Consider the following 13,505-nt stretch of genomic DNA (forward strand, 5'->3'; position numbering starts at 1 on the left):
ATTACAAAAATATAAGCAAATCATCATTTGACACGAAATCTTTTTTTTTTTCATTTTTAAACATAAAGCCAAACATCACAATAAGCATGTAGAAAATGTAATCTAATAGTTTTATGTTGTTATCATTAAACCTAAGATCAATATCATAGGTAATTTTTCAATTGTGATATTAATATAAGAGATTCATATTCTTTTATTTTATTTTTAGTTGCGTTTTTCTGTTAATTTTGAAGTAAAATATAAATTATATTTAATTTTTAAGGTTAAATGATTAAATATATAAAATCTTAATATTATTAGTATATTCAATTAATCTAATTTAAAAATACTTCAGTTTTTTGGTTCAATTTAAAACCGAACCATTTGGATTGATAAAATATTTAACGAAATGATTTAGATATATACTTTATAAGTTTGGTTTGGATCGATTTGGGTTCGGATGGATCGGTTTGGTTTGGTTCAGTTCGGATTTTTTGCTCATCCTATTGTTAATTAATACTTAGTAGTGTATTTTTTCATCACTTAATAATGTATTCTATGGTGATAAAAAAACAAAGTTATAGATTAACATAAGTTGTTCTTGTTAGATATATATCTTGTGTTGACAAAAAAAATATATCTTGCCGATGGATAATATACATTATAGGAATATAATAAAAAATTACAACAGCAAGTATCTTTATTATTGTTATTAATATCATAGCTTAAATTTATGGGTTAGTTATGTTAAGTTAGTAAGATGTTCAATAATTTTAGGAATATTTACTTGATTTCTTAACAACTAAATGTACTATATCGATAGAAAAAAATTAATTTTTTAGAATGCCATGTCTAACTAAATTATGATTTGCTTATTAGTCGGGTAAGAAGTTAATGGGATTTTTATTGCTTAGTGTAATATGCTGTGGAGTACTATGAATAATTAGTAAAGTTTTAGAGTTACTACCAGTGGCATTACATTGTAATTATTTAAATTTTTATTGAATATTTTTATTTTTGTATTTAAATGGTTTTTGAAAGAAAAAAAAAGTTATCTTTCCGCAACCACCCGCAGCCGCAAACGCTAGCTGAAACTAACTTTTGATTTTAAGAGGTTCGTAGCAGTTTGAAACGATTTATAGTGGTTTGTATGATTGTTTGGAAACGCTGTCAACCGCTACTAACCGCAAAAGCTGCGTTTACGGGTAGTAGCGGAAAAACCGGTCAGGCCCTTAGTAAAAAAAAAAGAAAATGCAACGATGAGAGCAAAATCATATTTGTTTAGAGTTTTATCACTATCGAGATAGAATGTCGGATCATGAAACTAATATTTGCATTGGATATGAGTCTTTTGCGTCAGCCGATATGTAATACTTGTGACTCTTAACGTTTAGTTCCTAACATGCTTCTTCTATCTCTGATCTACATAACGAGCATACCAGTTACATACTGTGGATTTTAGCCAAAAAGAAGGCTCTGATAGAAAAGGGTCAAGATCACACTAGTAGCCATACTTAAAATATCCCGCAGTACAAGTCATACCGCAAAACCCTCAACTTGATTAGCCACCGCAACGAGATTTAACAAGAAGAGACTGTTAGATCCAGTAAAAGGAAACCTAGATACATTCACGACATAGACCAATTAGAGGTAAAGGACATAACAATACAAGTCAACAGGTTTCATGATTGGAGTAATAAGCAATTTATTTAAATTAAAAAAAAGGTTGAAAGAGTAGCAACCGTTGATTAGTCTTCCTTTGTCCTGAGAGACGACTTCAATCTTTAACTGCTCCTCTTGTTCCTTTTTCTTTCAGGAAGAAAGGGCACAGAAGCTATGGAATCTCCTATGAGATTCAATCTCCGAACAGCATTCTCCATCATCTTCCTCACCTTTCTTCCTCTGAATCTCAAAAGCCAAGGTAACTTTCTTCCATCCTCATCTCTGTCTCTCTCTACAATCTTTTGTATTATGACAGTTTATTTCCTTAAGAAACTGCAGAAGTCTTTGATCCTTCTCAAGATCACTCACTGATCCAATCCGAAGCTTCTTGGAACCGTCGCAGCTTGGTAGAGACACCACCTCTTCCGGGCAAAGGTCCTGCTGTGGGTGCCTCCCCTCCATCTCCTGATCAAGCATTTGAAGGCTCCACAAAACCACCTCCAGCACCAGAAACTCAAACACCACCAGGAGGAGATGGAACCCCAAGCCCTCCTCCTAGTAGTGTCAGGACAGCACAAACCCCAAACCCACCTTCTGAACCTCCTCCACAACTTTTGTCTCCACCTCCAAGAACTAAAAAGACTCATAATATTTCTATGATCGTGGGCATAGTCGTTGGCGTGTTCACAGTCTCAGTGGCATTAATCATCTTCTTTCTTATCCACACCCGAAAAATTCCAATCAAGCCTTGGACCAACAGTGGCCAGCTTCAAAATCCTCTTATCACAGGCAACCACACGCTCTTTAGTCTTCACTCTCTATCCTTCTTCTCTTCTCTGATGCTATAGTTTTGCACTGTGGCAGATGTTCCGAGGATGCAGCTATCAGAGCTACAAGCAGCATGTGAAGACTTCAGCAACATCATTGGCTCTTTCTCAGACGGTACCATCTATAAAGGGACTTTATCCACTGGTGCTGAAATTGCTGTTGTCTCCATCGCGGCTGGCTCTCGTGCAAACTGGTCTACCGATATGGAAACACAGCTGCTACAAAAGGTAACAGAACCTGGTTTGTGCTTTGTTTTCAACAGAAAATGATTCTTCTTCTGTCTGTGCAGATTCGTAAGTTATCAAAAGTAGATCACAAGAATTTTCTGAATGTGATTGGGTACTGCCATGAGAACGAGCCCTTCCACAGAATGCTTGTTTTCGAATACGCTCCTAATGGAACCCTCTCAGAGCATCTTCACTGTAAGTACTCCATCATCATCAAGAAACTCTTTTTATTAACTTAACACAATCTGATCTATAAACTGTTGAACTGATCTTTTTCATGAAAGCTCAACATACGGAGCACTTGGACTGGCCTACAAGACTCAGAATCTTCATGGGAATAGCTTACTGTCTAGAGCACATGCACAACCTCAACCCACCCATCTTGCACACCAATCTGGACTCCTCTTGTATCTACTTAACCGAAGACAACGCCGCCAAAGTCTCAGACTTTTCAGTCCTCAACTTCATCTCACCCTCCAAGGAATCCTCCTCGAGCAAGAACCTTTTAGAACACTCAACGCTTGACCCACAAACCAACGTCTTAAACTTTGGCGCCCTTGTGTTTGAAATCATCACCGGGAGGCTCCCAGACCCTGATTCTTTGTTTCTTGAACCCAAGCCCGCGAGAGATCTTGTAGACCCGACGCTGAAAACGTTTCAGGAGGATGTTGCTGAGAGGTTGTTGGGAGTGGTTAGGCAGTGTATGAATCCATACTCAGCTCAACGGCCAACGATGAGAAAGGTTGTGGTGAAGTTGAGAGAGATCATTGGAATAGAAGCCGATGCAGCACTGCCAAGGCTATCTCCACGGTGGTGGAGTGAGATGGAGATCATAACCACAGATGGAAACTAAAGAGAAAGGAGCCTGCCGTTTAGGTGTGCCCTCTAGATACCCAAATGTCACTGTGAAAAGATAATATTTTCGTCTGCATCAAAAGACTAAATACTGTATATATATATATAGACACGAAAAATTGCATATGCATAGAAACATATGGTATGATCAATAATGGCAGTTACTTTACACTAGGCCTGCTGTTTTTAAACGAACCAACCAAAATTTCGGTTAGTTCAGTTCAGCAGGTTTATAGAAAAAACTTTGGTTTTTGGTTCGGTAATCGATTAGTTCGGTATTTCAAAAAAAAAACGTTAACAAATTTCGAACCGAACTAACTGAATTAACAAAAGAATTAACCAAACAAACCCAAATTACCCGAATTTTACCGAATTTAACCAAATGTTTAACCGAAATATAATCCAAACCAAAACCTCGGTTAGTTTTGGTAAAATTTAAAAAAACCGAACTACCCAAACCGAACCTATCTACCGGAACCCGCAGGCTTACTTTATAGCATTAACGTATAAAGTAGAAATTAAAAAGAGTAAACTATTTCGGTGTGGTTGATTACCTTAGAACTAATCTAAGCCAGCAATGGTGTTGTCAATGGATGAAGCTTGATCCTTGGATCTGCTGTAGAGATGAAGCGTCTCCGTGTGGTTAGGGTCCAAACAGAGAGCAGCTTCGCAGTCTTGCGCAGCCAATGAAAGCTTCCCTGTAGCCTCGTGGAACGCTGCTCTGAGATGCAGCGTTTGCAGTTCCGGTCTGAAAGCTATAGCCTTTGACAGCTCTTCCACTGCTTCTGTCTCTCTCTGATCATCCATCAGGACTGCAACACAGACAAATCGCTTCTTTTAACTTCTAGAATTCAACAGATTGTATAAGATGTTAAACAGGCAAAGAGAAGAGTTTAGTTTACCAGCAGCTCGGTATCTGTAAGGATAGGTTCTCAGAGGGTCAAGTGTTGTGGCCATGTCGAGATCCTCTTTGGCTTTTTCACGTTCGCAGTACTCAGACCGCTTCTCGTAAGCTGCTGCTTTGCTAAACGCCTTGTTAATCAGCTTTGTCATCTCCTCGCACGCTTCTTTACGTTGATTTTTCAGGAAGTAAACTCTTGCTAGGCCTTGATGTGCACGAGTGTGTTTGATCTCTAGAGCGTTCTTGTATGCAGTTTCAGCTTGATCTAGCATCGAACAGTCGATGTAAATGCTCCCAAGATTGTTCAGAGCCTGAAGAAACATAACAAAAAGAACAGTGAGAAAACAGTGAGATTAATGCTTGAATGGTAACGAACAAATCCGCATCACTGTTAATATTAACAAAAATCTTTATATGTTTTTGTTATTATTAGAACCGCACTGCACTTGTTTCCATGTTACCATTCGGAGCTTAAGATATATTAAAAAGAGATAAATAAAAAATGCCAACCTGTCCTTTGCGTAGCCCATCCGAAGGACACTTGAGAGCTTCCTCTAGAACCTGAGCAACATAAGAGCTCTCGTCCGGGTCGAGATTCTTCTCAGCTAGAACATAGGCTTTGAGGAAAAATGCTTCAAAGGAGCGTTGAATGGAGATTGCCTTCTCAGCTTTAGTAAGAGCTTCGTCCACATAACTCATGTCGTATAAAAGCCAACCTTCGTAAACCAACCTCTCCGCCTCAGAAGCAGCCAAGTTCCATGCCATTCTCAAGCACCTCATCGCAGCTCCTTGACAATTCAATCTGTCAAAGATCACAACACAAAGCAGTTTTTCTCAACACCTGAAAAGCTCATAATCACAGTTAGGCCTGGGCGTTTTTACCCAAACCGAAACTTCAAGCTTAACCTGAACCAAAACCCCATCTGAACTGTGATACAAAAATATCCTAACCGAACTTAAGAGCTTTGTATTTCCGGTTTCGGTACAACCCAAACCGAATCAAAATCTGATCCGAAAATAGTTAAATATGTTAACCTTTTTATATACATTAAGGTAATTTAGATATTTTAAAGATTTTTTATAGTTTTTACTTGTTATTTTGAATGTTTTTAGTTAGTTTAGGCCGATTTCAGACATTGGTTATAATCTGATTCAAACCGAACCCAGAAAGAACCAAACCCGATCTAAAAACTAGTAAAACCCGAATGAGATTCATGAACATAGTACGGAAAATTCAAAAATCCTAATCAACCGAACTGAATCCAACGGCGCCGAACGCCCAAGCCTAAGCACAGTTTGCCTGAGAAAAGAAAAAGAATTTCTTACCTTAAGAGAAGAAGAGATTGTCTAAACCTCAGGAAGTTCTTGCTGGGATCATTCTGAAGCATCTGATGAACAACACCCAACGAACCAACATCATCCACAGCTGACCATCTATCGTAAAGCTTCACCCAACAATCTACTTCACTACACTGCGCGGTCAAAGCCTCCACCAAATCACCTCTCATCCTCCCACCAAACACAACATACTTGGGCTCCAAAGTCAGCACTGCTCTTATATCTCTCAAACAACTCTCTTTGTCACCAACGGCTAAAAACAGCCACGCCCTCAGCTCGAGACAGTCTGGAGTAAGCTTGAACTGAATCAATCTATCAACCTCCTCGAACGCTTCTTTAACCTGCTTTCGTTCGAACTTCATCACAGCCCTATACTTGTAAGGAAACGTCAGTGTAGGGTCAAGCTCAGTGGCGGTTGCTAGATCTTTAAGCTTCTCATCGTCTCCGACGTTGTAGAGAGACCTCTCCTGGTACATCCATCCACGTGGCTTGTGCTTAGAGATGAGGTAGTTCATGAGCTTGTACGCCGAGTACGTCTTCCCTTGTTTATACTCAGTTCTTGACACCCCAGCTAACGAGTAGACATGCCCTAAGCTTGAAGCTAATCTGAAATGAAACTGAGCTGCTTTGTAATCCTTCCTCTCGAACAGAACACACCCCATCTGATGCAAGGCCACAGCCTTCTGCCAGTTCGCGCGAGCAAACTCACGAGTTCTCTCCAGCAACACCAGCATAGCCTCTGCCGAGAGCCTCTCCTCCATCCCTACTTGGCTGAGGAAGTAGTACAACATGAACAAACACTCCGAACCGAGGAAACTTAACCCTTCTTTCGCCTCGGAGCTGCAGAAGAGTCTCATCACTTTGGAGCTGTAGAGAGACTGAGGAAGCTCCCTCAAAAACACCTGCAAGCAAGCTGATAAGAGCAGCTCCGCGCGCTCCTCCAGCGCGTAGTCTACAAAGGTTAACGCTTTGTCAAGGTCAGTGATAGATGAAGCCAAACGAGACTCGCAAGCAGACTTGAGGTCGTCGCAGCAGAACTTGGTGGCTAGTCCAAGAAGCTCAAAGACCGTTTCTACGCGGAACAGATCAACTCTTTTGAGCCTACTGTATATGTTCAACGCCACCATTGCCTCAACTGAGATACCGTTCTCCGAGAAATCGATCTCAGAAGCTCTTGACTCCACAAAAGAACCATACAGCATAGCCTCAAAAGGCCGTGAAAGGGATGCTATTCGCGACCTAACACACTTAGCTTTCTCTAAACCCACACAGAAGGAGAAATCACTCTCCTCGTCTAGACCTGAAAACTCATCTGCTATAGAGACTTTAATCTCCTCTTCCTCACAACATTTACAATGCTCGTTGACTAGATTCAAATCACAACCACGACTCAAACTACTCTTGGGACATTCAATAGCAAACCCGTTACAATCCATAGACTCAACTCCCACAAGCTCGTGCTCCCTCCTCTCGAATCTCAACCAAGCGGATAAAACAACCTTACAAGGGACATCCACAGCGTGCCTCCTGGCGTTGAGCAAGCACCTGCGCAGGAGCTTGGCGTCGCCGAGGCTGCGGAGGACAGTGTACTGCTCGAGGTAGAGCATCGAGGTCTCTGACTCGGAGCTAGACTCGATTCTTCTGTAGAGATTCGATAAGGACTCGACCAGGTCGATGGGTTTGAGGTTAGAGTCCAGAGGAGGCTCGAGGAGGTCCGTGGTGGGGAAGCCGTGAGGGAGAAGGGAACGAGAGAAGGATTTGGAGGTTGGTTTGGGGTGGCGTAGGAAGTTCATCCGAGGGCTGCTGCTGCTGCTGCCATTGGTGCTTGTGGAAGGAGAGTCTTGTGATGAAGTGAAGGCGTGGATTTGTGTGCTCTTGAACCTCTCGAATAGCTTTAGATTCCGCATTCTTGAAATCGGAAGAGGGACAAAACACTAGAGGCTGCTCTGCACACGATGAGGAGTGTGATTCGTTTAAAAAGAAAAAGGTGAAGACTTTATTGGAGAAAAAAAGAGAAATGGCATCGATTCTTTAAAAAAAGACAGAACAGGTTGCGAACTTCACTGACTAGTTTGGTAGTGGTTCCTAATGGGTGCGCTACGAACCAGACCACTTACCTTTTATATAATGATGATCATTACAAAAATAATAATTGAACACTATAGTTTAAAGAGATTGTATAAATCTCATAATAAGATGGTTGGTTTGTTTTAGTTATTGATTAAAATAAGCCTCTCTTGAATATTCAACGCTATGGTTTCATCATGTGATGCCAAATTTGGTTGGTTAGCTAGTTATGTGGTCCTTATCGGTTATCTTCTATATTCGTATAATATCAATTCAACCCAGTTTGAATAATCAACGAGATGATTGGTTAGGTTAGATTAGTTGTGGTTTAAATGGCAAGCAGATAAAGTGGTCTTGGTCTCTTGATGATGTACTTAACCCACACATAACACGATCTAGAAAAGTAAATTAATTTTTTTTTTAAATATATCCTTACTTGATCAGTGCTGCTAATCATTTGTTAATATGGTTTTTACTCAATAAAGTGAGTGTGTTTGTTTGTGTTTAGAAAATAAAATTACTTTTTCTGAAGTTTTATAGTTTTAGCTTTGTTACACTTTTAGTCTCTAACATGGATTTGGACCAACAAATCCCATCAACCAATTATAAAACATTAAAACTAAAAAAAAGTAGGAAAAACTACACAACCAATTGTCCAATTCTGATGTTATTTGCTCGCACACCTGGAAAACACATGCAAGTGTACTTTCAAAAGATAATACATGAATAGCAAAATAATTGAAGGATCTTTTTTCTTGTCAACAGCTAAATAATTGAGGATTATTTTGGCATTATTTGAGAAATATTAATAAAAACTGGTATTAGCCACACACATATAATATATTTAGATAAAAATAATATATAGTTTTATTAGAATAGTTGTAAAAAATGAATAATGAACAAGGCAAGGCAAGTAGAGTTGTGTGGTCATGTGTCTCGGCAACCCATGTGAGGGGAATCTGAATCACTTTTCTATGCTTTTTCAAAATTATATGCGTATTTGAAAGGATGATAACGAATCGTGTCATAGCTGAATTATTAATTCTGATTTTTTTTTCTTTAACAAAAGATCCTGAAAATGATTTGATGAAAAAGGATTCACGAAGGTTTGATTTTTCTGACTCTGTCTAAGAAAACAGGCTCACTTATTTAGCAAATATAAAGCCCAAAATAGGCTCATCATAACACATTTGTGGTGGGCAGTCAGACAAGCAGGTATATAAACTCGATGAAGCAAAAAGACTAATGTTCTTTTTCCGCACAGACATTCTCACGCGATTTGTTACTTTAAGCCGGACCGGAATCATAATGGTCTAATAAAATATAGCCCACTTTTACATGGGCTTAAGGAAAGCTGACTGGTTTACAAAAGAAAAAATACGATTTTACGATGAGATTTTTTATTCACCAGGAGCACGAAGAAGATATCTCAGGTTCACTGAATTACCATTTTGTTTTCTTCCCAAAAAAAAACAACACAGTAAAAAACGTTAGATTTGACCACATACACTGTTTGAACATATGGAAGAAAGAAAATAAAATATCCAAGCAACAACGAGCAAAGTAACAGTACCAATATGATGTCAAAAAAAAAAAATCTAAAGCAATAATTAAAAAAAAAATTTGTTTGATGAAAAGTTGTTTTGTCGTTGTTGGGATATTTAGCAGATTAAAAATGGCTGCTACTAAGAGCATCTCCTCCCTTCTCCTCGTGGACTCTTCTTCTTGCTTCTTCTCTCCGATTCCACGATTCCTAACTCTTCCAATCTCGCCTACAACTAGGGATGTTAATTACAGGGTTAGGGCCTAACCCTCTCTTGTGTAATATAAACCCAACCCTATTTTAACCCAACCCTATTTTAACCCTGTTTTAGTTACAGGGTTAGGGCTGGTACAGGGTTAGCCCATTAATTTTTATGAAAGACAAGATATATTTAAAAACTCAAGATATTATTATATAAATAGAAAAAGTGTTAATTCATTTTTGTCCCCAAATTCAAAATATAAAAAAAAACAAAGTTTAAATACTTTTATTCATATAATTCACTACAAGTCTCGTGAAGACTTTACAATTACATGTATCCTCCAAGCTCCAAACTTGGCTACGTGACTCCACTCTGCAAAAACAAGAGAGATGGCAGTCATGTAAAGCTGTCAAACAAACATCATACAAGCAATCAAACAGCATCAAATAAGTAAATCAACAGCATCAAATAAGCAAATCTGTGAACTCTATACTGTAACAAAAGATAACAAAACAGTTAGCTCATACAGTTTACAAGAGCTAAAGCTGAACATGGCTGCTGCTACTATGTAATATACACTCATATAATATTATCATGGCTGCTGCTACTATGTAACATTCATGTCTCAGGAAACATTCGTACAGACACAATACTTGAAAGGAAAGGATCTAAACATGTAATGTGTTTCCTTCACTGAACTTCACAAACTTGTTTACAGAACACACACAAGCTATCTTGGAACTCTACGCAAGCTATCATGTAAAGCAGACTAGAAGTTACAAGCTAGTCACAGAACAAACCTAAACTAAGACTAAAGCAATTCATTATCACATAGCTTAGACAGAGATAAACAAAGCTTCCATCAACTGAACTCAAACATACACATCAACATACAACACTCGTTGCTACAAGACTAAACTCAAACATATACATCAGTCTCAAACTCTAAACATAACCAAACCTTAGAGATCGATTTCAACAGACCCACAAACCCTGGAGATCGATTTCAACAAACCCACAAACCCTATATCGATTTTCTCACCGATGTCAAGGAGAAGAAGAGATTGCTCGACGGACACAACACAGAGGATCGCGAGAGAGGAGGGCGATGACTGGAGAACTGGAGACGAAATCGTGTCTCCGGATTACAATCAGGCAATGGAGAACTGGAGAAGAAATGAGATCACATGAAGCGGAACTCTCGATTTAGAATCGTCGAGGAAAGATGAAGAACTGGAGAAAAAAAATTAAAACAACGCCTTTCAGTGATTTGTTTTCATAAAAAAAGGGTTTTAGGGTTAGCCCGTGTGTTATATTAGACGGCCCTATTTTAACCCACATAAAATGTAACGGGCTTCGGGTTAAAAAAATGGATGCGGGCTGGGCTAACCCTACAGAACAAAACCCATATTAACATCCCTACCTACAACTACCCTTAGATCAACAACCTCCACGCTGCTCCGCAGGGCTCCTTCTCACAGGAGTCTAACGTCTTCATTCGCCGTCATGTTTCCGGATAATTCGGTACTATCGGATGTCTGCGCGTCCGGGATCACCAGCGTCGTGGCGGTCTCTTGCCTCGGTTTCTGGGGTGAGATTGGCAAGCGCGGGATCTTTGATCAGGTCATTCAATTCATATACGTACATTTATACGGAGAATACAGTCTTTGATTTCATTTGAATATCTGAATAAGCTTTTGGTATTTTGCTACTGTTCCTGGTAGAAGCCTGAGTAGCTTTCTTTGGTGCTTTATGGCATTTAATGGCCAGAACAATTATAATGTGAAAAACTTGCAGTGAAAGAGAAAAGGAAACTAACCCCAAATCTGGTAACTCAGTGTGAAAAAAGTTCTCTGCTGCTCACAAACCAAATTGAGGTTTTATATTTTTTTTAAACCCGTGCGTATATATAATCATGAGACTATATCATCATCTTAGGCTTCGAATGGTGACTGCGGTTTGAGCGATGCGGGACAAGCGGTTCAACTGCGGTGCAGTTTTAACAGTTATAAAAACGTATAGATATATGGTATATGTAGAGATTTTTGTTACTGTTAACTGCGGTGTCGAAGCCTTTAACTTGAAAATGTAAACAATATACATGACTTTTCTATAAGTTTAATTGCTTAATGAGATTGTATGGTTTTGGGCTACTGAGCCATATTTTATCTGACAGAATTTTCATGGTGTGGAATTGGTTTTAGCTAGCATATGTGACTACTAACCTGCTTAAAATCATTGGTGTCTTCTTTGTTTTTTTCAGAAACTTATCAGGAAGCTTGTCCACATTAATATTGGTCTTGTTTTTATGCTTTGCTGGCCACTCTTCAGGTACTATTATTATTATTGATTTAAAGGATCTATTTTGACGAACCATCTTGGCACTATGTAACATCAGTAACAATTATTTCAGTTCTGGACGCCAAGGAGCGCTTTTGGCTTCTCTTGTACCTGGACTCAATATAGTAAGGATGCTGCTCCTTGGACTTGGAGTCTACCAAGACGAAGGTACTATCAAGTCTATGAGCAGACACGGTGATCGCAGGTATAGCTCTATTTTCTTCGAAAATACCTCTCGCATACTTAAGAGTATTAGTCTTTCTCTTAGTCATCTTGGTTCCTGTGTGTAATATCATCACTCGTTGTCACTTCACAAAGTGTCTGTAGTTGCTTTCTTCTTCATCAGGGAACTACTTAAGGGACCGCTTTATTATGCACTCTCAATCACATCCGCCTGTTTCTTCTACTGGAAAACGTCCCCTATCTCTATCGCAGTGATATGCAACCTCTGCGCAGGAGATGGTACCTACACTTACCTTTGGTTTTGATTCAATAACATTAGCAACTTTTGTTCTGATTCGCTCACATCATGTGAAAAAGGTATGGCTGACATTATTGGGAGGCGGTTTGGAACAGAGAAGCTCCCTTACAACAGAAACAAATCATTAGCTGGTAGCATTGGGATGGCCATCGCAGGGTTCTTAGCATCTGTTGGTTATATGTACTACTTTGCTTCATTTGGTTATATGGAGAGTATCGGGTGGGATATGATTCTTCGGTTCCTTATCATCTCTGTAGCATCGGCTCTTGTGGAATCACTCCCGATAAGCACCGACATAGATGACAATCTCACCATCCCCTTAACCTCTGCCTTGGTCGGTACTCTACTCTTCTAATTCAGAGTCGTCAAGCTTGATTACCTCTATGTAGTAAAAAAAAAAGCTACGTCCTTAGTTGCCATGTATTTGTTAGTGAAAAGACATCATATTGTTGTTGGATACAATGTTGTAATGTAGTGAAGAGATATAGTGACTACTAACATACGCTTCTACAAATTTTTGTTACTAGAAGCTCAATACAAGCTTTTGTTATTTCGAAATCGATTGTATGCTTACTACTACAACAGGAACTGGTGACGGCTTAACTCTTCCGCTCCATGAAGCGTCTTCTTCAGACAGGTCGGAGTGGTGAGTGTAACGGCGCTTCAGACAAGGAAGCAGCACGAGGAACAAGAGGAAAACAGCGAAGCTTACCACAAGAACCATCATCAAGATCTCACCATGCATCGCGTAGTGTTTGTCTCTTGTGAAGGGGACTCGCTCTCCGTCCTCAGGGCTCAAGGCCTCCACCGTGGAAGCTACCATGACAGGTAATCTCCAAAGTATTCTCAGCTCCTTTTGCTCTCGTAGTCTTTGAAACCTTTCGTGTATGTATGGGAGTTTCTTGTTCCTCTCTGAGATAGATATTAGACTTGAGAGAATATTATTAATCAAAATGTCACCACAGAAGAAGATAAAAAGTTTAAATATAATATTCTTGAAGATAATTAGTAGATGGATTTTTGTATCAAGATTTGGTGTAGAAAGTGACGTTCGTGATTGGCGCTACGTCGTTTTACATTGA

At 39.2% G+C, this 13,505-nt stretch overlaps 4 protein-coding genes and 2 long non-coding RNA genes across 9 annotated transcripts; 2 read left to right on the forward strand and 4 right to left on the reverse strand.

Moving 5' to 3' along the window:
• Window positions 1–1,518: 1,518 nt before the first annotated feature.
• Window positions 1,519–7,894, reverse strand: LOC106420474 (ETO1-like protein 2). Of its 4 annotated transcripts, XR_007317198.1 has the most exons (6): window positions 5,779–7,894; window positions 4,963–5,254; window positions 4,454–4,763; window positions 4,106–4,363; window positions 1,722–3,599; window positions 1,519–1,597 (listed from the first exon to the last, which is right to left on the reverse strand). XR_007317198.1 is itself a non-coding variant. In XM_013861315.3 (5 exons), the coding sequence occupies exons 1-4, from the start codon at window positions 7,695–7,697 to the stop codon at window positions 4,113–4,115; spliced, it is 2,772 nt and encodes a 923-aa protein (XP_013716769.2). In that variant the 5' UTR covers window positions 7,698–7,894; the 3' UTR covers window positions 1,519–3,579; window positions 4,106–4,112. The 4 variants fall into 4 exon arrangements, 3 of the variants coding, with proteins under 3 accessions (XP_013716769.2, XP_013716768.2, XP_022549037.2); XM_013861315.3 differs by having other exon boundaries at window positions 1,519–3,579; XM_013861314.3 differs by having other exon boundaries at window positions 1,519–3,599.
• LOC106420475 (probable inactive receptor-like protein kinase At3g56050) lies at window positions 1,731–3,725 on the forward strand. The gene is made up of 5 exons (XM_022693317.2): window positions 1,731–1,900; window positions 1,981–2,430; window positions 2,506–2,696; window positions 2,759–2,891; window positions 2,981–3,725. Exons 1-5 carry the CDS (start codon window positions 1,816–1,818, stop codon window positions 3,547–3,549), a joined length of 1,428 nt encoding a protein of 475 aa, XP_022549038.2. The 5' UTR covers window positions 1,731–1,815; the 3' UTR covers window positions 3,550–3,725.
• A 1,437-nt stretch (window positions 7,895–9,331) lies between the features above and the next one.
• On the reverse strand, window positions 9,332–11,265 carry LOC125579195. Its single transcript, XR_007317199.1, has 2 exons — window positions 11,026–11,265; window positions 9,332–9,629 (listed from the first exon to the last, which is right to left on the reverse strand). It is a non-coding gene; the product is annotated as an uncharacterized LOC125579195 (long non-coding RNA).
• LOC106420546 (farnesol kinase, chloroplastic) lies at window positions 9,488–12,981 on the forward strand. The gene is made up of 6 exons (XM_048742974.1): window positions 9,488–9,628; window positions 11,025–11,225; window positions 11,866–11,933; window positions 12,016–12,147; window positions 12,289–12,404; window positions 12,483–12,981. The coding sequence occupies exons 1-6, from the start codon at window positions 9,488–9,490 to the stop codon at window positions 12,776–12,778; spliced, it is 954 nt and encodes a 317-aa protein (XP_048598931.1). The 3' UTR covers window positions 12,779–12,981.
• LOC111200837 lies at window positions 9,789–11,018 on the reverse strand. Its single transcript, XR_002654355.2, has 2 exons — window positions 10,645–11,018; window positions 9,789–9,974 (listed from the first exon to the last, which is right to left on the reverse strand). It is a non-coding gene; the product is annotated as an uncharacterized LOC111200837 (long non-coding RNA).
• On the reverse strand, window positions 12,851–13,246 carry BNAA10G29310D. Its single transcript, XM_013861400.3, has one exon. The coding sequence runs from the start codon at window positions 13,244–13,246 to the stop codon at window positions 12,971–12,973; it is 276 nt and encodes a 91-aa protein (XP_013716854.1). The 3' UTR covers window positions 12,851–12,970.
• Between the last annotated feature and the right edge of the window lie 259 nt (window positions 13,247–13,505).

The sequence above is a fragment of the Brassica napus genome, chromosome A10 (genome assembly GCF_020379485.1).
Source record: "Brassica napus cultivar Da-Ae chromosome A10, Da-Ae, whole genome shotgun sequence".
In the NCBI taxonomy this organism is placed as follows: Eukaryota; Viridiplantae; Streptophyta; class Magnoliopsida; order Brassicales; family Brassicaceae; genus Brassica; species Brassica napus.